The sequence below is a fragment of the Scardinius erythrophthalmus genome, assembly GCF_964197995.2.
Source record: "Scardinius erythrophthalmus genome assembly, chromosome: 20".
Classification (NCBI taxonomy): domain Eukaryota; kingdom Metazoa; phylum Chordata; class Actinopteri; order Cypriniformes; family Leuciscidae; genus Scardinius; species Scardinius erythrophthalmus.
In genome coordinates, this window is record NC_138240.1 from 35,947,981 (window position 1) to 35,972,130 (window position 24,150).

Below are 24,150 nucleotides of genomic sequence, written 5' to 3' on the forward strand. Positions count from 1 at the left end.
GGCTCAGTGTCGGCATCGGTGAAAAGATAATGGGCCAGAGTCGTGCCGACTGTGTACACAACACTTCTGGCTGACATACGACTTTTTATGAAGGGCCAGTGTCGGCTAAAAGCAGTTGTACTCGCGCTGGCTCATATACGGCGTTTTATTAATGGGCCAGTGTCGGCTAAAAGCAGTAGTGCTCGCGCTGGCTCATATACGGCGTTTTATGAACGGGCCAGTGTCGGCTAAAAGCAGTTGTACTCGCGCTGGCTCATATACGGCGTTTTATGAACGGGCCAGTGTCGGCTAAAAGCAGTTGTACTCGCGCTGGCTCATATACGACTTTTTATGAAGGGCCAGTGTCGGCTAAAAGCAGTTGTACTCGCGCTGGCTCATATACGACTTTTTATGAAGGGCCAGTGTCGGCTAAAAGCAGTTGTACTCGCGCTATAACTTACTCGGTATAGCTGTGTATTTACCATCGGCCCGAGTTCGTTTTGTCACAAGCGGGCCACTTGAAAAAAGGTTTTGGCGGTTAATTTAAATCCTGAGGAAGATCCTGCAGACGCAGACCAACGTTTTCGAGAGGAATCATTCATCTGAAAAAACGAGTAAGTAATTTAATTAATTTGTTGTTATAGTGCTGTTTTATGTATTAATTGTCAAGATAAATATAGTGTTGTTTTATATCTAACGTTAGATCAGATGTTTACGATGATAATACGTTAACGTTACTTCATAATATTCATTCGGTCCAGGAGAGAGTGTTGATGAGCTACGGTCTCTTTTTAGGATAAATTTGAGTGTTTTTTTTTATTATTATTAGATAAACTGCTGTGCTGTAGGCCTATCCAGTGCACTGGATTTTGGCTAATGAAATGATATTGAGTTATATTCCTGTGCTCAAATTTAGTCAGTCAATTCGTCTTTTTCAACGAGTGATTAGTTCATAGGAGTCGGACTACGCTTTCGGCGCCATAGTTCTCTATACAGGCGACTCTTTCTGATTTGATTCACTAACCTCTCAAAAGAGTCATTTATTTGTGAATCGAACTACATTGACCACAGTGTACTACACCCGCGGAGACAACGTGTAGGCAGGTAGGCTACAATCTGAAATAAAAAATAAGATTTATTTGGTTTTAACACTCCTGTGGGGAACTCCGAAACGGAAAAGAGATACATAAGAGAAGCTGCAAAATAAGTGCAGCTTCTTAATTCATTGTCTTTGGCACGTCTTGTGTTCTTGAATGAAGCATAATCTGCTTTATTTTATTTTATTTATTTATTTATTTATTTATTTATTGCGTAATCTGCTTTAAAAAAAAATAAAGCGTATATATCACTGTGTAATGTTATTAAAATGGTAGCCTAGTTCTTAACATTTTACTGCTGAGGGGATGTTAACTTACAATGATTATGAACGAACATCTGAACGCACTGTTTGGAATCTGACACCAACACTTTTTACAGATATTTTGGTAACACTACAATAAGGTTTCATTTAATGTAGGTTTAACTATTATATTAGTTAAGATGGACTAAGAATGCTCAATACTTAAGCATTTATTAATCATAGTTCATTTTCATTTTGACATTTGCTAATGCATTATTAAAATCAAAAGTTGTATTTGTTAAGATTAGTTAATGCACTGTGAACTAATTTTATTATAAATTTTGATTGTATTTTTATTAACTAATGTTAACAAAGATTAATAAATACTGTAACAAATGTATTGTTCATTGGTAATGTTAGTTAACACATTAACTAGCCTAATTTTAACAATTGAGACCTTATTGTAAAGTGTTACCGATATTTTAAACTGCTGTGTGAACTCTGGCAACAACATTTGTTATAACCTATGTGCTTAAACTAATGCTTAAGATGTAATATTGACCTCACAATATCTATTCATTTAAAAGATGCAGTTCAGAGAAACCCTCACAGCTAATGCTGCTGAGATGGAGATCGAGGGATCATGGACTGGCAGCAGATCGAGGGGCAGACACAAGATAAGTTTAAATCTATTTAAAAACACACCTCTTTAACCTAGCATAAACATAACACACTCTCACATTTCTAAAATTCACATCTGTTAAAGGATTGTTTGGCTGCATAAATTCAGTCAACCAGAACCGGAAACACTTCCCATAACACCGAATGTACTTGTTACATCGTAAGAAGAATGGCATCTACGCTAATGTTGGTCTCTCTGTCTCAGTCTTATCCCAAGGTTACTGTTGTCAGCCGGATCTAGTCCATATCCAGACCAGATGATGGACCTGCACCCTCAGATGACCACAACAGCCCTGAATGCCAGACGAGAACATCACAACTAGATGAGACCTAGAAACAAACGCCGTGAAGACCCCTTTGACACAACAGTCCTCGACACAGTCATCGGATCAGATCCACGAGAGCCAGACCAGTCCTCCGCACAGACCCAACGGCCAGCTTCAACTCCAACTTCAACTTTTCACATTGGAGGTTTTCACATTGGAGCTGCGAGTGTAAATTTTATTGTACAAGTACAAATATCTATTGTACAAGTTCTCAAATTCACATCTACATGCTCTCGAGTTTTGCTACTCTTTTACCTTGATGTAATCTTTTCCAACCTTCAAGCAAAAGGAGCTGAATAAAATACTCTGAATGATATCAATCCACAATCTGACTTGTGAAGCAGCCTGGACTCCTAACACATACACCATGTTTGTTGTTTGATCAGAGGAGAACTGGCCCTTCAACTGAGCCTGTTTTTCTTTCTCCATTCTGTCACTGATGGACTCTGGCTTGCTTAGTTGGGGACACTTCTTCTTAATAATATTGATCTGCCTGCATTGATACCATTATATGAGAACTGAACGGAGCTGGACGATGACATCAATGATTTCTGCAGAGCTGCTTAATAATGAAAATGAGCTCTTTTTATAATTTATATACTTTATACAGTTATTGAACAGAACTGAATCAACACTGAACTGAATTCAGCTGAACAATGACACTATTTTCTTTTAGAGCAGCTTTACAGCCAAATTGAACTCTGTTTGCATCATTGATCATTTTCCTGTATTTACTGTATATAGCGCTATATATTTAATGGTGACTTGACATTTGCAAAATGAATTTATTTAGTGTTAAAGAGAGTGAAAGATAGTTTGTGTGTGAAAGAGTGATGTTTTTCTTTTAATCACAGTAAATATAATTTACTTATTATTTTGTAGTTTAGAAATTGTTGTAAATAAATGTTAATAGTGTATTTGTTCATTGTTAATACATGCTTATATTAAAGTGTATTTGTTAATTTTATAATAAAAACCCTTAATCTTTTTAAATGGTTGAATTTGTGTTTCACTGCCAGTTTCTGGGCCACATCTGGCCCGGGGACCCAGCCGACTCTCAGCCAGATCTGTCTTACAGTGCCTGGGCCAGACCTGGGCCATATCAATAAATAAGAGTCATTTTATAGGGTGTGGGCCACATCTGGCCCGGGGACCCAGCCGACTCTCGGCCAGTTCTGTTTTACAGTGCCTGGGCCAGATCTGGGCCATATCAATAAATGAGAGTCATTTTACAGTGCCTGGGCCACATCTGGGCCAGAGGAAGTTGTTTGAGTCCGTTTTCAGTGTATAGCGCCAGTTTTGGGCCGGGGACCCAGCCAGAACTGGGCCAGAATTGAAGCAAGGATGAGGCCCAGAGGTGGGCCAGACAAATTTTGCTATGTGGGGAAATTCTTTCACAGGGTTTGAAATTAACACCGGCCAAATGTGGGTAAAAATCAACTGTGGCGAGTAACGCTGTCAAATTACTGGCCATTTTGGCTGATTACTTATGTTTAGGCTTCTCACTTTGCTGGGGAAGTTCGTTTAAGCCAAATCTGTAAGCCAATACTCAAGTCGTGAGTTATTATCATATATTAGATACAGCGTGTAATGGGTATAGGCCTATGTTGTTACGGGAAGAAGGAGGCGGGAACCGGCGAACATTTAAAGACTTTTAATAATACAACATACAAAATGAAAGTAAAAGCCAGCAGCCCCTCACGGACGACTGCTGGCCACACAAAACAGAAACAACACATCAAATAAAACTCAGGCCTGTTCCTCCTCTCTCGCTCTTCACTGTCGCTCCTCCTGTATGCTTCCGCTCCTCCGTGAGAGATTCGAGACCGGTGCGTCTCGCAGGTGTCGCTCATCAGAGTAATCACGCCACCGGCCTCATGCCGCTCTCTCACGGCCCTCGGCCTCGTCCTGCTCGCCACACACCCCCATCGCCCCTCGCAGGCCGGGGGGTACCAAATGTCCCACATTTTTTGTTTTTTGTTTATTGTTCTTTGTACCGAATTGATCTATCCACCTAAAATACACTTTTGGTGATGAGGATGAAAGAGGAAGAGAGAGAAAATACCAGGATGACAGGATTTTGTTTGAATAAGAAATTAATGTATGACATCCAAATAATATATACACTGTAAAAAATTTACTGTAGAATTTACAGTAACTTACTGGCAACTTTGGTTGCCAGTAAGACTGTAAAATTTACAAGAGTCCTGTAAATCATTACCTACAATTGTACTGTAAAATTTACAAGAGTCCTGTAAATCATTAACTACAATTGTACTGTAAAATTTACAGTAACTTACTGGCAACTTTGGTTGCCAGTAAGACTGTAAAATTTACAAGAGCACTGTAAATCATTAACTACAATTGTACCGTAAAAAACACAGCACACTGCCTTATATATGCTGTAAAATTGTTTTTACAGCTGTAACTAAAATTACAGTCGAAATAATGTTTGTGAATGCAAGTGAAATTACAAGAGCAACAATGAACTTACATGTACTGCTATACATTTTACAGTAAATTAGAGCATTTGCTGTGGAATTCAATTCACTAACTACATTTGAGATTTTTCACTGCTTTGTGTGTACGTTTGCTGTAAGTTTCAGCCTTTGTCAAATAAAACTCACAATAACAGGTTTTCATTAATATAACAAATTTATTGTGCAATAATGGCTATTTAACATAAGCACCAGATTCCAAAATATATTGGGAGAAACAAAAATGGAGATTAAATGAAAGGCTTTAGCCTTGGAAAGAACCACTGAGAACAGCGGCACTTAAAGGATTATTTCACCTCAAAATGAAAATTTCCTGATAATTTACTCATCCCAATGCCATTCAAGATGTTCATGTCTTTCTTTCTTCAGTGGAAAATAAATAACGTTTTTTGAGGAAAACATTTCAGGATTTGTATCCACACAATGGATTTCAATCGCAACCAACATGTTGAAGTCCAAATCAATGCAGTTTCAAAGGGCTTTGAAGTGCTTCAAACGGCTCTGCACGATCCCAGCTGAGGAATAGGGTCTTGTATAGCGAAACTGTTGGTCATTAAAAAAATAATATATACTTTTTAACCACAAATGCACATCTTGTACCATCTCCGAGATGCGCTACGTATTACTTCATCACATTGGAAAGGTCACGAAAAAACTAAAACAAAAATGTCGGACGATTTTGAAGTTGGAGGAGAAAATTAGATACATTTTTCGCCCTTCCCTACCTTTTTGAACCGGAATACACAGACAAATAACTTAGACCGATGACGTGACCCGTGACCTTTCCAACGTGATGACGTAATGCATGGCGCGTAGCAGACCAGCACAAGACGAACAATTGTGGTTAAAAAGTATATACATTTTTATTTTATTTAGAAAATTACAGATCGTTTCGCTAGATAAAACCCCATTTCTCAGCTGGGATCGTGCAGAGCCGTTTGAAGCACTTCAAAGCCCTTTGAAACTGCATTGATTTGGACTTCAACATATTGGTTGCGATTGAAATCCATTGTGTGGATACAAATCCTGAAATGGTTTCCTCAAAAAACTTTATTTTCCACTGAAGAAAGAAAGACATGAACATCTTGAATGGCATTGGGATGAGTAAATTATCAGGAAATTTTCATTTTGAGGTGAACTAATCCTTTAAGTATCAACTATACAAGGCACACATCCCTAAAGTGTGACTGAACTTCAGTCATAAACAAAAGAAATGGTTTGAACTGTGCCTACCTTTAATTTGCCAAATCCATAAAAAAAGGCAAGAATGTATTGAACATCAATCATGAACTTGGAAATCAGGTCAGAGTCTCTTGTATCAATTCCATTGGAATACTTTTGTTTAAATGGCAAGCCATTCAAAGTCCATAGTTTCCGTAACAGTGTGCATACATATGGGTTCATTTCATGCATTTTCTTGTTTCCAGCAGCAACTTTTGATCCAGTTTCCAGGTTAATGCCCACAAGTCCTCTGTGGAAAAAAAAAACACACAACATCCAATTATCAAAAAAACAGTATACACTTAAACAATAAAATACAAAATTTGTCAGACAACTCATAAATTACATTTAATTTCAATTAATGAAGAGTTAGGGTCATATTTAATTTTATCCAAAATTTTAATATAAAAATATTTAGCCTTCCATGTTTGCAATAAACAAAATGTACAGATTATATCATTATTATACAGATTTAATTTTAGTAATTTTAGATTTAGTTATTCATGAAAATAATTCTCTATTCAGTGTGTGGTTAGCAAATTTTTTTTTTTGTTCATTTGAAAACTTTTCCATAAAATATCTAATCCTGATAAACTATCCTAAATTGAAAACCTAAAAAAAAAAAAAGTCAAGAAAATTTGAAAGTCCACAATAAATATAGAGTAAGATTTTATGCTCTGAAATACCTCTGAATAAATTCCAGCGTGCATGCAGCGTCATCCTGATAAGCAAGATTTAAGTTGTAATAGGTCGCAAACAACGCTGCCAGGCCCTCAACAAATGACTCTGAAAATGGGCCCAGGACAACTTCCCTTTCGACTGACATCCACTTGCTTGGGGTCATGGATTCACCTATAAAAAATAAAAATAAAATACGGCAGAGCATAGATTAATAAGTGTTGTAAAAGTATGGTTCATGGGTAGCTCATGATAAAGGGATAGTCTGAAAAGAATGAAATGAAGTGAAAATTACCATGATTTACTCACGCTATCATAGGAGTAAATTACTTTCTTCTTTCAGACAATTGCAATCGGAGTTATATTAAAAAAATGTCCTAGCTCTTCCAAGCTTTATAATGGTAGTGAATGACGGCCAAGATTTTGAAGCCCAAAAAGTGCATCCATCGATCATAAAAGTACTCCACATGACTCAGGCCTTCTGAAGTGAAGCGATGCATTTGTTTAAGAAAAATATCCATATTTAAAACCATTTAAATTAAAATATCTAGCTTTCAGCATATTTATGGCGAAAGAGTGAACTCTGACCTGACGCAACGAAGAACACGTAAGTGCAGAGGATAGAGCAAAAAAAAAAAGACTCGAATTAGAAGTCTAAAACAATAATTTTTAAAGACAAATTTCTGAGGATTTCGAATCGATATAAGAGAAGACCTTAAGTTTGTTACACAGCCCTATTTGTTTGAACCACGAGAGGCGTTAAAGCTTACACTATACATCATGTCAGGAGTTACTTTCTTTTGGCATAAGTCGACTTTTGTTTAACAATGTATATTTTACTTACACAAACACATTGCTTCGCTTCAGAGGGCCTTTATTTACCCCCTGGAGTTACTTTTTCCTGGATTACTTTTATGATGGATGATGCACTTTTTAGAGCTTTAAAATCTCATCCTCCATTCACTGCCATTATAAAGCTTGGAAGAGCCAGGACATTCTTTAAAATAACTGATTGCATTTGTCTGAAAGAGAAAAGTCATATACACCTAGGATGGCTTGTGGGTGAGTAAATCATGATGTAATTTTTTATTTTTAGATAAAGACACTATAAACTATGGATTTACAATGAAGATTAATGTTACTAATAAGGATTTTTGTTACTAATGAGAGAGAATGGTTCAGAGATAAAAAAAAAAAACAGGGCACAGAGAGAGCTAACTATGGAAGGAATATAGGAATGAGAATAGAATTGTGAAATAGAATACAGGAACAGAGGAGGCAAAATTGTATTTTTAAAATGGCCATTAAAGTGAGAAGAAAAAAAACAGTACAGGACAAACAGTTATCCATTTAAAAGCTAGAGAGCAAAGAAAAGTTTATATGATGGAGACACAGACACAAAGTAAAGCAAAAAACCTTGGATGATCAGTGCGGGTGAATCCGGTAATCCCTCTCTTTCCATGTCGGCTGAAGTTGCTGCTGCCTAAGAAAAACAAAAATTAATTTAGCATTTCAATGAAATCTTTAACACATTAAAAATCTAAATGTTATACTTACATCAGCTTCAATTATAAGGGATTCTGTTCTCTCTTTAAAATGGGCCATTAAGAGTTGCAAGATGCACAGGACCATAGAATTTCCCTCTTGATACTTCGACAGAACAGCACACACCACATTGTTTGTTGGCTTTTCTTGAAAAAATCTTAGAATCCTCTTTCCTTTCCCTTCAATGCTCTCCATGATTTTCAGTAAGCAATTGGAAATGTAAAAAGATCCCCTTCAGACAAAACAGGTAAGGCCATGAGTTCTTTAGTTCAGACAGTGGTGGAGGTGGCGCTGACGGTAATATGTGACCTCCATCAACTTGTGAAGTTCTCCTCTATCGGCTCCAGACATTCCTTCAGAAGAAATTTACTGAGAGAGACAAAATATGTGGGCAATCAGGTACACCACATCTAAATCCTGATTTATGCACATTTCTATGCAATTTCACATGCTGCACAAAACTCAGGATTGTACTGCTCTCATTATTACAAAAGTGACAGAACATGTTCAACTGCCCAAAAAAAAAAAAAAAAAACCCTTCACAAGCTAATAAATGCACAGCAATAAAGCATGTGCACAGCAAATACCAATGTCACGTTTACACTACTTTCTATTTAACAACTAAATTACAAATATGAATACCAAGCACCCTTACAAATAATATTAACATAAAAATAAAACAAAAAAATACTTAATTACACCATCTTAAATCGAACAAAAACGTGCTATTACATTAGCTAATGGCTTGGCAGTCAAGTTAAACACTATTTAGTTGCATAAAACCTACACAATTTAATTGCAATGTTTAAAAGCTTACATGTCTAACGTTACTACCAACAACAATGTAAAATCATTTTATACCGAACAGTTAACAAAAATGTAGCACTAATATAAAATGACAGCACGGCCACACTTTCACGGTGAAGAAAATATAACAGTTAACGTTAGCCAGCTAACTTAATCGTTCATCTGTGTCTGGACTCATCAAGCAAATTCAGTATCATAAAATTGGACAAATAATCTAGATTATCAATTTTGAAACGTCACAAAAAAAAATAAAAAAAATAATAGTTAATATATTGTGGATGTAACAGGATTTCACGTTTACACTACTAAAGCATGAATTACTAGCGTTACACACCTCGTCGTCTCACTCTCATTCGAGGTCCTCGTCCTCCTTCGGTAAACTTAGCGTGCATGAGGTGAGCGCGAAAATTGAGTGGTGATGATGATGCAGCGCGTGGAAAGTCCCAACGGTCCCCCAAGATGTCCACTGAAGATGACGATTGACGAAATGACATCACACGCACTGCGCTACGCCGATGTCGTTGTTTAATCATGGGAGTTTTTTTAAAAGCCAACAGTTTTAAAGTACTAGAGGTGTACGTTATATAATCAAATGTCAGAGTTTAAATGGTGTAAATAATTCGCTAAAAAAGGCTGTATTTATTACAGTTGACTATTACTTTAGTGTTATTGACTTGTGAAGCAAAAACTTTTGCAACCGTTTTTTTTTTCTTAAAACATAAATAAATAAAATAAATTACAGTGGTATATGCGTGATATCCAGTAGCATTTACTGCATACCGGTAAGCATGTTTCCACAAGTCATAGGAACATGCATGCTCCCACATGGCAAAATACAGTAATACTGTAAATTTTAAAATACAGTAGTCTATTGTAAATATTTACTGTAAAAACTACAGCAATTTTTAACAGTGTATATATATATATTTCTTCTTTTTTCTTTGTATTTTGGCTAGTAGAAGTTATGAATGGCCGGTAACTTAAAAAAAAAAAAAAAGCCAAATTGGCCGGTGAGTGAAAAACCTAATTTCAAACCCTGCACTTAATTAACAGATTAATAACAACAACAACAACAACAACAACAACAACAACAACAAAAAACCCCGATGCGATAAGCTGTAGTTGGCTATAGGCTGCAACGCTTGTTTTTGTGACACTTGTGCATTTTGTGATGCATTGTAGTTTTCTTTGTATCTTTATTAAATCCAACTGATCGTGTCAGAAACACAGAGTTAGGACTAGTGTGAAAACTTGTCAAAAAGGTGAACCCAAATGCAGAAAACCAGATGACAGTTCTGGGAAATGTCTTCAAATCTTTCATTTGATGTAAAGGAACGTCCAAACTTTCCTATGATAAATCCAAAAAGTAAACTCCGAAAAACTTCCAAAAATAGTAAATCCCCAAAGTCCACAAAGTAAATCCAGAAGGAATTTGAAAAAAAGCTCACAAAGAAGATCTGTGAGTACTCCAAAAATTTCAAAGAGCAAAAGTCAATAAAACAAAACAAAGGAACCATATCTATCTATCTATACAAACAAAATGTATTCCTGTTTTCTGCATCTGCATATTATAGAGCCAACTGGACAAATTATTCAGCTATACTTGTCTGGGTGTGTACTGTAGGTATAAATGTCAGAGTGTGGTTTGTATGTGTGTGATAAAAAAATGTGTACTTAATGTAATAATAAAAAAAGTATGTTTGCTTGTAATATTTGTGAGAGAAAAACTCAACTGCAAACCACAAACCCAACCACTGTGTGTACCAGTGCAGCTTTGCTGGCATCTGAAGGGGAAAATGATGGTACTACACCCAAACAAAATCTTATATATATATATATATATATAGATGTCAACCTCAAATTTGGAACAACTTATTACGATTTCTGGCTTTGATTTTCTAGCAGTTTCATATTTTATATAAAAAAAATATTCATAAAATATTTTCATAAACTTAAACCTCTATAGCTTTTTTGTTTCACTTCTAAAAAAAATTTACTGCAACAATTATTTGCCAAGGTTCTTGTTTAAAATGAGACCAAACTTAAGTCTGTGCTCCCACGACAGGTTTTGGACGTGAACATTTTTGACCTCAGTGGACCCATAGTAACTTTTTTTTAATGATCTGTAAGTATTATCAGCAGTATTTCAGATAATGTGTTGTTTTAAAGGCTACTGGATGGAGTAATACACAGACAAAATGAATTCCAGGTTAGGTTAATCATTGAAATTAACGAGCTTAATGAATTCCTCACGACAATTAAGAGAGTTTAAAAATCGCTGCAATCAGTGCAGATGATTGAGAGAAGCTGTTGAGCATTAAACAGTGGTCGAGCTTAGCAGAAGGTCTGTGGGGTTTCTGAAAGAGACGCTTGTTTCACATTTAGTGTTGGATGATCTTTCTCCATGGCTGTGAGGGAGATTTGTGTTTGGAAAGGGCTCGTTTTAGCCCTTTTTCTCTTTGCTGTTGAGGGACAGAGATCAGGACCGTGAGTAAATGTGCTTTGAAGTGAACAAAAGTGTCCTTCAGTCTGTTTTAACCTGATTCCTCAAATCAGTTTGTTATCTCTAGTATGACATTATGATAACTACTTCTGTGATTATACACTTTCATGATTCTATGTGATCTGACTTATGATTTCCTACTAAACTTCTGACTGATGTTTCCACAGAGCATTCTTGGTGACGTTCCCTGCTGTGATTGAGTCCGGTTCTGATGCTAAATTGTGTGCGAGTCTTTTAAAGGTCAATGAGAGTCTCAAGATGACGGTTTCTCTGCTTGATGATAAAGAGAAGACAACTCAACTTGTGCAGCTGAGCTCTCTGACAGAGTTTCACCGTTGCTTTAGTTTCAAGGTCTGTCACTGTGCAGCACATGCAGTATCTTTGTCTTTTTCTTTTGTCTAATAACATTTCTCTACAGGCTCCTCTAGCAGATGAGGAATCTGTGCAGACGCTTAAGGTGGAAGTTCAAGGGAGGGTCTTCAAAATGACAGAAGAGAGGAAAGTCATGTTCAGATCGTACCTGCCTTTGACCTTCATCCAAACAGACAAGCCCATCTACAATCCAGGACAAACGGGTGAGCTGTGAATAACCCTTGAATCCCATACAAAAATGTAATATATGGCCGTATATGTACTTGCATTTTAAATCGCATAAGTCAAATAATTTGACTTATCTGAGAATACAATATATGCCTGCAACATATATGAACATTTATGTGTCCAAACATGTGAAGAAAATATTTGAGTTCATCCATATGATACCATATATCTGCATATTACAGTATAGTATTGGTTTCTCGCATATATGGACAACATTAAGTATAAATATGTGACGTACATATTTGTTTTCCACATATTTAATAAATGCATTTTTAAAGCTGTGGCATATGGTTATCGTACTTTGTGAATGCATTTGTCAAATGTCAAAGAAAACACTGCATTATTGTATTAAATACTATATTTGGTATTCACACAATACAGACACAAAATCTCCAACTATAGGCATTTAATTACAAGGCATTCAGATATAAGGTTTGTATCCATAATATAAGTGAAAGTATGTACTATGGAAATAAGTACATATATGCGTCTTGCATATATTTCACATTCATGTGCATATACGGGAAAATATATGGCACTTGCATGAAAACGGCCATTTTTGCTATATTTTGAAATGTTTCATATAGGTCTGTGTTTTACATGTATGAATTTTGCATATATTCTCATACAGGCAGCAGACACGCATGGGCACTGACATTATATATGTAATTTACATATATTGACATGTATTACATTTCTGTATGGGATATTAGAAGTGATCAGAACTTGTAGTGTAATAGATTTTCTACATGTTCAAGTGCATTATGTAATGGATGTAAGTTCTTATCGGTTTTCCCTTTTGCAGTGAATTTCAGAGTTTTGACCATGAATGCCAAATTTGTGCCCCTTGATCAAATGGTATGTCTGTATCTGTTGTCACATCCATTGATTTTAATGGTATACAAGTTAAATGCAGGTTGTTAAAATCAGCATTTACGTAATTTAAATGTCTTTTATTTGTGTCTTACAGTACAGTCTTGTGGTGGTTGAGGTGAGTATTTGCTTTTCAAACCTAAAGACTAGCACTGAAGACATGCAGGTTCTTTTTCTGAGCAAAAGTGGTTTTTTTTTTTTTCCCAATAGGACAATCAAAATAACCGGATTGGTCAGTGGACAGACATTTCCTCAACTGGGTGGATATTGCAGCTTTCTCACGAGTTAAACCCAGAGGCACAGACGGGGATGTACACACTAAAGGCTTTTATTGGTGACAGAACGATCTCCCAGGCGTTTGAGGTGAAAAAATACGGTAAGTCATTGAGTGCAAAAGTACAACAGCAGAGCTGACGTCCTCACGAAGCGGTTTGTTTCTGGTTTAGTTTTACCCAAGTTTGATGTGGCTGTAAAAACACCACAGACGCACAGCGTTGGAGATGTGGGACTGAAAGTTGAGGCTTGTGCCAAGTGAGTTACTCTTATTTTCCTGTATTTTGGGTGGATGGGTCTTGATCTAATTCATATATATATATATATATATATATATATTTATTATTTTTTTTTTTTTTTTTTTTTCCCAGATATACATATGGGCAACCTGTACCTGGTCAAGCGCTGGTGGAAGTATGCCGTGAGCCATATAAATTCGTTGAGGTTCCTGGCCTGACTCGTCTGTGCCTGACTAAAACTGTTAAGGTGTGACTCCTGCCATATAGAGCAAGGATTTTCTTTTGCTTGTGCTTGACTTTACTGACTACCTTTCATCTGAAACCAGATGAATGCCACAGGCTGTGCCTCCCTTACCTTCAGTACATCTGTGTTTTTCAAAACCAAGTTTGAGGATAACTTGGAAGATTCGTTTCTTGTTAACTTGAATATCACTGAGGAGGGAACAGGTGAGTTATTGGCTGATTTACACCAGTGACGCATGTCTACATGTTTGTTTGTTTGTTTGTTTGTTTGCTTGCTGTCTTCATATTTGCTTTTTCTTCCCAGATGTAGTTGTATCAAAATCCACAACTGTGTACATTACATTTGAAGTTGGGAATATCAAATTTGTGGCGCTCCCAGAGTCTTTTAGACTTGGATCAATGATTGCTGGAAAGGCAAGTAAAAGTTCATGATGTTACAGAAGCCTTCACATTGGATCCCTTCCCTAACTTTGTCTTTCCCAACAGGTCTCAGCGTCTTTTTTCAATGGGACTCCAATTGCGAACAAAGCAGTGTATCTCCTGAATGGTAACAGTGATGAGCTGCTGCTGAATCTAACCACAAACCAGAACGGACTGGCCACGTTCTCCCTCAACACTGCTAAACTTCCCAAGGCTGATCTAAATCTGATGGTATGATTATATACCATTTTATATAATTTTTTTTTTCTCTCATTTTAAATGTCAACTACTCTTGCAAGACTACAATTGCGTCTTGTTCTCTAGGCAAGTGCAACTCCAGCAAGTTATTATGGTTATAAATCCCCACACTTCAACACCGATAGGAGGGTTGTTCAGCTTCTCCAAGCTTCTACTCCTGACAGCCAAAAGTTCAGTGAACTGACTATAGTGGAGCTTGAGCAGCCGCTCAAATGTGGTGCTGCGTTTCCAGTGACCATCAAGTATTCTTTTGTTGGAGAAACTGGCAGCTACAACACTGACATCATCTATATGGTGACTGAAAATATTAGTTTTGTGGTGGTTTTGATTGCACTGATCTGTCTGGCACATTTTATGCACTGGTGTCTTTTGTCAGGTCTTGTCCAGAGGAGTGATCGTCCTCCATGGACTTCAGACGGTCACAGTGAGTGCTCCTAATACGGTCACGAGCGGCTCGGTGTCGTTCCAGCTGTCTGTCAGTGTTGATATGGCTCCAGTAGTGAATATTCTGGTCTACTGCATTCTGCCCAGTGACGGTGTAGTTGTTGGGACAGCGTTGTTTAAAACTGAAATGTGTTTCCAAAACAAGGTATGGTGTGCACTCGCAACTTTGGGCTTTAAGTGGGGAACGATGATGTCTTACGTGTGTTGGTCCTTGTTCCAGGTGTCTCTAAAGTTCTCTCCTGACACGGCGGTTCCTGGTGAGGAAAGCGTTCTGACCGTCTCTGCTCAAGCGGGATCCCTGTGTGGCCTCAGTGCCGTAGATCAGAGCGTCCAGATCTTGAAGCCAGGGACACAACGCCTGAATCCTGAAATGGTACCCATGTGCAGTTAGTTCAGTTTTCCTGTTGGACTTGATTTGACATCCAGGTTCAACTTTAGTATTTCAGTGTCCTTATGGTTCAACTGGACGAATCCATACTATGACGTGGCTGTTATATTTAAAGCCATACTTTTTTTTTTTTGTGACCAACAGACCAAATGGTAGTGCGTGACATGCCAACACAGGGGCGGAGTAGCAATCAGGAAAGCTGGGACTTTTCCCGGTGGGCCGGTAGTGTTTTGAGGCCACGAGGGTCTGATGATAGTTACACATCGCAAGTTCTTAGTAACACCATCCGGTCAAACTGTGAAGCCTCTCTGCTCAACCCACACGGCAGGCCGCAGCTGACTCTTTCAATAGAAACACAGGCTAATCAGAAAGCACTAAACGAAGGTCCAACCATGTCCAGGGTTTTCAAATATAGGGGGATCAGTGAGCGGCCCCTCCCCAAATGACACAGCCTGTCGGCCTATGACGTAATCGAACACTTAAAACTAAAGAACTGAAGTGATCTTACCAGGACTGTTGCCGCTCTCTCTTATTGCAGGCTTGACTTTGAAATTTTAGCCTATCATAGGCTATCTGTTGCTTTTTGGTGATGTGCACTTCATTAAATCTGCATGTAGTGCGGGAAATGAAGATCGGCTTTATATCCGTTTCGCAAAAACACATTTATGTGACCAGGTGTAAATGGAATCGTTTTGATAAATCAGATAGCTCTCCAATCTGAGAAAACGCATGAAGTGGCCAGGTGTAAACAGCCCCAAATGATGGAAAGACAAAGAAAAGGGAAAGGTGGTGCTGAGAAGGTCAGACTCAAAAGGTGAAAAATTATGGAGGAAGAGGCAGCAAAATGCTTCAAAATAATGGACATGTTCCGGGCATCAACGAGCAAAGTGTCACAGCCGGGCACAGATGGGAAATGGCACCAGCTACCAGCCAGCCAAAAGCTTGTGAAATTTGAAAGTAGCTTGGTGGTAAATGAGACAAAAATGAATGGTTTACTATTGAGTGGCTCTCTTTTTGCTATTGTATGTTGATGACTTCAAGATCTTTTAAATAATTACACTTGGCATTTCACTTTGTGCAGTTATTTTATTGTGATTTTAGATTTCAGCATTTGCTTAAATTTGCCCAGAGGGCCGGTGGTCTACGAAATTTCCCGGTAGATTTATTTATTTTTTTGGTCCCACTCCGCCCCTGTGCCAACACATGTATTGTATCACTTGATGTACAACTATCTGCGTGCATTGACACCATTATGTGAGAACAGTTTTCTCTAGAGTGGCTATATATATATCTTTTACAAGAAATGAACCATCACTGAACTTAAACTGGACTGACACTATTCTCTTTTAGAAACAAACTCTTTCTTTCCGTCATCTCTGTAAAGCTGCTTTTGAAACGATCTGTATTGTAAAAAGCGCTATATAAAGTTTGACTTGTTTCATTGACCCAGGTGTTTGACTTGCTCCCGGTGCGGTCGCAATCAGGTTATCCATACAGCGTTGAGGATGAACAGGAGTGTCTCACAATTCGACCCCGTCGAGCTGTTCGTACAGATCATGCCTATACAAGTTTTGAGGTAGAAAATCCTTCATGACCATGTAGTCACTGAATACTGCAGGGTCCTTGAGTTCAGTTTCATCAGTGTTCTCTTGTTTCTCTGGCAGAGTGTCGGGTTGAAGCTCGCAACAAACCTGAATGTCCGAGAACCTGATTGCCTGAAGTACAAAGACCTGGTTTATTATCGTCGTCCTCACCCCATAAGTAAGTCTATGCAGTTATACAGTTCTTTCCATAACCATTTCTGCATGACTTGGTGAACCTAAGGTTATTCCATTTGATCTCAACTTGTTTTGTTTTTATAAGGTGCTTTGTGTAATATTTAGGAGGATCTGTTGACAGAAATGCAATATCATATACATAACTGTTTTCAGTGACCCTAGCCTTACATAATGAATGTTATGTTTTTATTACCAAAGAATGCGCCACTTCTATCTACATACACTGCTGTTCCCCTTGAAATATTTTGTATTTTCAGTCATCAGATTAATTTACATTGTGGCCCATGAATGGGCCCATAGAAACTGGTGTGAATGAATAAAAAGAATCAGCATTGCTCAGAGTGGATTAGCAAGTTCGATCGATCTCCTGTGGGAGGTCCTAACAGTTTTCCTTTGTTTGTAGCACTTTTGTCTTGTATAAAGTTCAGTCACACAGAGAGAACTTTGGGTTAAGATTGTTGAAGGGCGACATGCTAACATCGCTGCTGAAGGACTGCTACACTACAAACCTTCAATAAATTCTTCTCCCCACAAGAACTCTGGTCAAGCTTACTTATTTTATGTATTGGAGAAATCTAATACATTGGCGAGCCACCCAAACCACTGCTTGGCCAAACACACCAAAATCTAACACCCTTACATTGAAATATTCCTACAGTGGCCCTAAATGGACAAAACTCATTTTGTCACTGTTCTTTGTGCAAAGAAACAAGCTAAAAGCAAATAAAACTGACACAATGATGAACGAGTAACAAACATATTGTTTTACTGAATTAAGTAAACCCAAATTATTAACTTGTCTTTGTAAATAAACTTCATTGCTTATCTGGCTGCTGTCTCAGACGATGACATCTGTCGGCCCCCGTAACTTCTGTTGGTTGTAATTCGCAACCACACCACTAGATGCTGCTAAAAATCACACCACCTTTAAATTCAATAAGAGGGGCTGTTTAGATGTTTTGTATCTTCAGAACTTGAATGCACTCAAAAAGCAGGCACTTCTAGTCTTATTGAAGTCTTCTTTGTGTTTCAATCGTGGACCTCTCCACCATCTGCAGTGGAACTCTCTCGATTTCGTTACTCTCCTACATCATCATTGGGAAGTGAGAGCAGCTCTACCAATGATGTGACCGTCAGGGTTTACTTTCCAGAAACCTGGATCTGGCAGCTTGCTCAAGTGGGGTTAGTAAGACCTCTTTTGTTGCTAAAGCTACTCGCCCACAAATTTTACTGCTGTCCCCCTCGCTTCTATTTTCTGCTGTCCTTTTTTCAGAGACACTGGATCCACACAAATCCCCCTCAAGGTTCCTGACACAATCACCACATGGGAGACTGAGGCGTTCTGCCTGTCTTCCAAAGGTTTTGGTCTTGCTTCTCCGGTTCTGCTGACGGTATTCCAGCCCTTTTTCCTGGAGCTCACGCTGCCGTACTCCATCATCCGGGGGGAGTCTTTTGAGCTGAAGGCCACAGTCTTCAGCTATCTGTCCGAGTGCATCATGGTCTGTCATGGTTTCTTTTATATAATGGATCTGTATTGAGTAGGTGCTGTCTTTGCTCCATGTCCTCCGTTTCATTGGCAGGTTCGAGTAACTCCAGCTCAATCCTCTGCCTTCACTCTGAAACCATTGAATGATCCGTATTCATCCTGTCTCTGTGCCAGTGGGAGAATAACCTTTAAATGGGGTTTCACAGCTTCTCTCCTTGGTCAGTTTTGGACAGTCTCTCACTCAATTGAATTAAGGTGTTACTCACCATAGGGATGCACAATAGTATAAATTCTGAATCATAGAATTTTAAGCACAAATCATGAGAATTCATAAACATGGTTTACTTAATCTAGTTACCTGCTTTTATATTAAATTGAGTCATAAATTAGTTCCACATTATGAACTAATCAAACAAGCACCCACTCTCAAAAGCTAAAATGGTGGATTTCCTAATATGAACTTAACAATCTGGAACTCTTAAAGTGTAAGTTGCAGGTTAACCACCACAACCGATTAATGTGTAAATTAAGTGCTCCATATGTATACATGTAAACATATTTCTGTCTTAAAATGCGTTAAAATAACATTTATTGGGGTTTCTTCAAGGTAGCGCGTTTTTACAGCAACTGGGTGATGACGTCATAGAAGGAAGTTGCAACCATACTCCGCTAGACTCCTGTTTGTGGCTTGATTATTAAGAACGACTGGGAGACTGGGGAGGTGGGAAACTAGTGTTGTCAAAGTACCGGTACTTCGGTACTGAAAATGTGACGGTACCAGCATTTCTGTAGTACCGGGTATATTCGGTACCCAGTAATGGGCAGCTGCGTTAAGTCGCTTCCATGTTTATCTAAGCACGGGGCTCCAGACTAACTTTTATTACTATGATGAGCACTGTAGCCGATATACCACGAGTGTCTGTGTATATTAAACTGCAGAAATGCTATTTGTATATTAACATTACGTTCTATGTCTCTGTGTGAATGCATGGCGCAGACGCGCGGTGTCATTTACCACACAGACACAGAAGCACGAGTGATGCGCGCGCTGTTTTCAGTCTAGCTGCTGCCAGTCACGATATGATGACATGATGAAATTCATCTCCAGACCCACTCTGAGTCATTTTACCGTTTCATTTGAGAAAAACTATCGTCATATCATACACACACAGAAACTCAACGGTCTTCACGGCAACCCGTCAAAATAAAAGTTCGGTTTAACTTTGCGTGCATGCTGCCTGAACCCGTTTGTTTTGCGAATAGCTTACTCTCATTTCAGGCAGGATCACGGTCCTCTTGAAGCCAGCACACGATTATTTTTACAATTAAGTTATTTCAATATAACTGCTAGCCTACTTGCCATTAGACTACAGTAACTCTAGGCTTGGAGTTCCTTTTGTGATGTCACGCTCAGCCTAGTGGAAGGGAGAGGGAGTGCTTAAAACCACTAAAAAGTACCAACTTTTCATATTATATTCAGCATTTTGGTATGAAAAACATACAAAACAGTGGTGGGTGGGTCTTATCTTTGTTTATTGCATTTTCTTCGTGAAAAATTTTACCTGCAACTTACACTTTAAATGTTTTTTCTGTTAACTAAAGACTGAGGTTGCATTTATTCAACGATTGCAAACAATAGTCAAGTTTATCACTAAGGTTTGATCACAGATCTAGTCAGAGCAAACAGTGCAAGGCAATTCCAATTCAAGAAACTGCAAATGTCAAATAAAGAGAACTGCTATTAGGATGAATAGCTAGTGGGTTTATGCGTAATGGAGAAGTGACAATCACAACTAAAATGATTCATCACCACTTGTCACTGCAGGAGCTGTTAATGTGACTGTCAGTGCTTCAGCTGAACCGTCCCAGAGTCGATGTGGCACTGAAGTTGTGACTGTGCCAAAGAGAGGACGCATTGATGTAGTCACTCAAAGTCTACTTGTCCTGGTGAGTGTAACCAGCCTTCTGGAGTTTGATCATGGAGCTCATGCTGCTTTACTGATGTTGTGTCTTTATTGCTTTTATAGCCTGAAGGAGTTGAAAGGACAAACACCCAGAGTTGGTTACTGTGTCCAAAGGGTTTGTTTGTACTCAGTGATTCTCAAATATCCCCCCCCCCCGGAAGCATACAGCCAAATATTAGTAGACAAACATTAGCCTAGTGCTCTGTGCTGATTTTTTTTTCTGTTTGGACCACAGGAAATGTCCTTTCTGAAGATGTGACTCTGACGTTTCCTACAAACGTGATCCAGGGATCAGCCAGATGCTCTGTTTCAGTCCTAGGTAAAGCACTTAATTTTAGGAGAAACCAGCAGTGTGACATTCAGCAGAATAACATATGGCTTGACCCCTTGTTTCTATTCCTCTCATAGGAGACATAATGGGTCGTGCACTGAATAAACTAGATGGGTTGTTAGAGATGCCATATGGTTGTGGAGAACAGAATATGGGTGTTCTTGCTCCAGATATTTACTTACTGCAGTACCTGCAAGTCACAAAACAACTCACTGCAGCCATCCGAGAGACCGCCACAGGCTACCTTCAAAGAGGTGTGGGTTTAACTTGGGAGACTAAGGACGTCCAAAGGATGTTTAGTTCTTTTCTCATTGGATTGTGGCAGACTGTCTAATTTCTTGTGGATTTTGACCTGAACAGGATACCAAGGACAACTAAACTACAGGCACAATGACGGATCATACAGCACATTTGGTTATGATGAATCAAATACATGGTGAGTTTCATGCTGGTTCTAGTCTTGTCACCAGAAGATGAAGCAGTTTATATTTTTAGTTTGTCATGAAACTTCCTCCACGGCCAGGTTGACTGCCTTTGTCCTGAGATCTTTTGGCCTAGCGAGGGACTTCATCTTCATAGATCCGAATGTCCTTCAGAGTGCAAAGGATTGGTTGATCAGCCAGCAGGTTTCGGACGGCTGTTTCATGCAGCAGGGAACTCTGTACCACTATGCCCTAAAGGTGGTCACATGTTTCTTCAAATGCTTCATAATGATGTATTCAAGGGATGAAACCATTCTTAATCCATTTACTGGTGTTTTAGGGTGGAGTTGATGATAACATTACCATGACCGCCTACATCACTGCGTCACTGCTTGAGCTGGGCGTCCCCTCCACGGTAAACTTCAATAGTTGTATGAGCTCCTTACAGATGACCTTCCTCTTCTGGCTGTAGTCTGACACTTGCTTTGATTTTCAGGATCCTGTCATTACCAACGCTTTGTCTTGCTTGAGGCCTGTGGTTGGGAACCTGGGAAACACTTACACCACGGCTCTTCTGGCCTACACCTTCAGTCTGGCTGAAGAGACCACCACTCGATCACAGCTTCTAACCACCTTGAAGAATAGTGCCATTTCTGAAGGTGAAACAGCCTCTTGAGGTTTTCATCAGGTTCTATGGCATCAACTTTATCCCCTCCATCTCATCCTTAGGCATTAAACTCCATTGGTCTCAGACTACATCTGGTGATACTGTAGCGGTGGAGATCAGCTCTTATGTGCTGCTAGCGGTTCTCGCAGTAAAGCCCCTCACAACGGCTTCTCTGAGCTATGCTAACCGCATTGTCAACTGGCTGGTGACTCAGCAGAATCCCTATGGAGGCTTTTCCTCCACCCAGGTGCCTCTGACCACTCATATGGTTGATTGTGCTCTTGTTTGGGAGTTATTAATCCTCTCCTTGTTTTAGGACACTGTGGCGGCTCTTCATGCCCTGTCTGTGTACGCTGCTCAAGTGTTCAGTTTGGATGGCTCCAGCACCGTTACCGTACAGTCCTCAGGAGGAGACCCTTATAGCTTCAACGTGAATCGGGACAACAGGCTGCTGTATCAGGAGAAGCCGCTGAAGAAAGTTCCAGGCAAATATAGTATTAAAGCGTCAGGATCCGCTTGTGTGTCTGTGCAGGTCTGTTTCTTCACCCTCTCATTTCTGTTTCTTCTGTACAGGTACTAATTCTGTTTTACTTGTCATAGATTGCATGTTTCTACAACATCCCGACACCTGTTAAAGTCTCCAGGACGCTGAGTGTTGAAGCAAAGGTGACTGGAGACTGCAAACTGCTTGGGGCTAATCTTATGTTGAACTTCACAGTGAAGTAAGAACATCTTTGACTTTCTTAAAAGCGGCTCATGTTTATAGCTTTAATGCCCTGAAAGCTGCTTGTTCCCGTTGTCTAAACCTCTTTATTCCCCTACATTCAGATACAATGGCGCACAAGCAAGTACTAACATGGTTATCGTGGACATTAAGCTGCTGTCTGGCTTCACGGCAGATACGTCAACGGTTTGTATGGGTTTAAGATGACTTGTAAGATCCAAAGGTGCTTGAAGCTCCTTCAGATGAGGTTACCTGTAAACGATTGTCTTTTCCTCTCAGCTTGGTTCTCCACCCAGATCATATGCTCCGCTAGTGGAGCGGGTTGATGCTGAAGATGATCACTTCCTAGTGTATCTGAAAGAGGTGAGGCTACACTGGGTACACTTCTAGCTGCCACCTTCATGTGTCCATCTGTGCTGTTAATCTCTTCTGTATTGCAGGTTCTCAAAAGCTTCCCCATAACTTACACGCTACGGCTAAAACAGGTTCTTACAGTGAAAAATCTCAAGCCAGCAGTCATCAGTGTTTATGACTACTATCAGACAAGTAGGCTTTCATCAACGTTTGTCTGAATTTCCTGTAGAATTGCCTGTGTGCTCAGGCTAATTTTTATTTATTTATTTTTTTCCCAGGTGATCAGTTTGAGACCACATACACATCCCCCTGTCCGTGATTGTAATACTGGCTACAAAAGATGAATCAAATAAAACTTTTTATACAGTGTGTTGCATGTTATTGTGGATTCAATTTTTTATTATTTTTTTGAAGCTGCAAGCGGTGTTACAGTGATAATAGAAATAATGCACCAAATTGTTTATAGAGAAATAGTGTCAGTCCAGCGGTTCATTTTTAAAATTATATATTAGCTGCTCTGGAGGAAACTGTCATTCAGTTTTCATATAATGATGTCAACACAGGCAGATAATAATGTTAAATATTAAATGGCCGCAACTAGGCAAACCAAAGGTGACCGTGGTAAGGAGCCAAAACTCCATCAGGTGACAGAATGGAGAGAACTTTGGGAGAAACCAGGCTCAGTTGAGGGCCGGTTCTCCACTGTCCAGCGAACAGTGTATGATCATGATTCAGGCAGCATTACAGGTCAGACTGGAACACTTTGCACTGAGTTTTTATTTGTCCTGTGTGACTTCTAGTAATCTGCATTTCAGCTGTGAGGTAAGGAACTGTTTAATGGCTGTTCTAAACTTGGACTTTTCAATCACTTTCGGATTATTTAAAAGCAGGACTCTAAATGCTCCTGTATTGTTACTAATTTCATAAGATTTTTTGGAAGTGTTACTTTTACTCTCTAATAAAAAAGGTAAACTAGTATTTAAGTGGGGTACATTTAAACAAAAATGCATCCCTAACCTTGTCTGTTTCTGTACTTCTGTAAGTTTTACATTAAGCATTTAAAATGTGACTCTGAATCTCTTCCTCAATCTAATTCAATGTTATATTGA

At 38.8% G+C, this 24,150-nt stretch overlaps 1 protein-coding gene and 1 long non-coding RNA gene across 3 annotated transcripts; one reads left to right on the plus strand and one right to left on the minus strand.

Annotated features, from left to right (window-relative positions):
• Positions 1-5,770: 5,770 nt before the first annotated feature.
• LOC308680166 lies at positions 5,771-8,522 on the minus strand. The gene is made up of 4 exons (XR_014028891.1): positions 8,280-8,522; positions 8,139-8,205; positions 6,731-6,896; positions 5,771-6,294 (listed from the first exon to the last, which is right to left on the minus strand). It is a non-coding gene; the product is annotated as an uncharacterized lncRNA (long non-coding RNA).
• A 2,838-nt stretch (positions 8,523-11,360) lies between these two features.
• LOC308680159 (alpha-2-macroglobulin-like) lies at positions 11,361-23,432 on the plus strand. 2 transcript variants are annotated; one of them, XR_014028886.1, is made up of 34 exons: positions 11,361-11,561; positions 11,745-11,928; positions 11,996-12,152; positions 12,983-13,035; positions 13,148-13,168; positions 13,261-13,426; positions 13,497-13,581; positions 13,695-13,809; positions 13,889-14,009; positions 14,110-14,219; positions 14,292-14,456; positions 14,550-14,777; positions 14,860-15,072; positions 15,148-15,300; positions 16,766-16,891; positions 16,980-17,076; positions 18,152-18,275; positions 18,367-18,592; positions 18,674-18,797; positions 20,405-20,526; positions 20,607-20,658; positions 20,779-20,862; positions 20,952-21,128; positions 21,235-21,310; positions 21,398-21,554; positions 21,637-21,711; positions 21,793-21,955; positions 22,026-22,210; positions 22,280-22,448; positions 22,564-22,685; positions 22,792-22,873; positions 22,967-23,050; positions 23,128-23,233; positions 23,320-23,416. XR_014028886.1 is itself a non-coding variant. In XM_081348117.1 (34 exons), exons 1-34 carry the CDS (start codon positions 11,479-11,481, stop codon positions 23,358-23,360), a joined length of 4,293 nt encoding a protein of 1,430 aa, XP_081204243.1. In that variant the 5' UTR covers positions 11,361-11,478; the 3' UTR covers positions 23,361-23,432. The 2 variants fall into 2 exon arrangements, 1 of the variants encoding a protein (XP_081204243.1); XM_081348117.1 differs by having other exon boundaries at positions 22,280-22,495; positions 23,320-23,432.
• The last annotated feature ends 718 nt before the right edge of the window (positions 23,433-24,150 follow it).

Excerpts from the sequence above, each read along its gene's own strand:
- LOC308680159 (XM_081348117.1), top strand. The coding sequence starts at position 11,479 with ATGGCTGTGAGGGAGATTTGTGTTTGGAAAGGGCTCGTTTTAGCCCTT. Across the intron at positions 21,311-21,397 it reads TATGATGAATCAAATACATG|GTTGACTGCCTTTGTCCTGA; the intron begins GTGAGTTTCATG and ends CTCCACGGCCAG. Across the intron at positions 22,874-22,966 it reads TCACGGCAGATACGTCAACG|CTTGGTTCTCCACCCAGATC; the intron begins GTTTGTATGGGT and ends TTTTCCTCTCAG.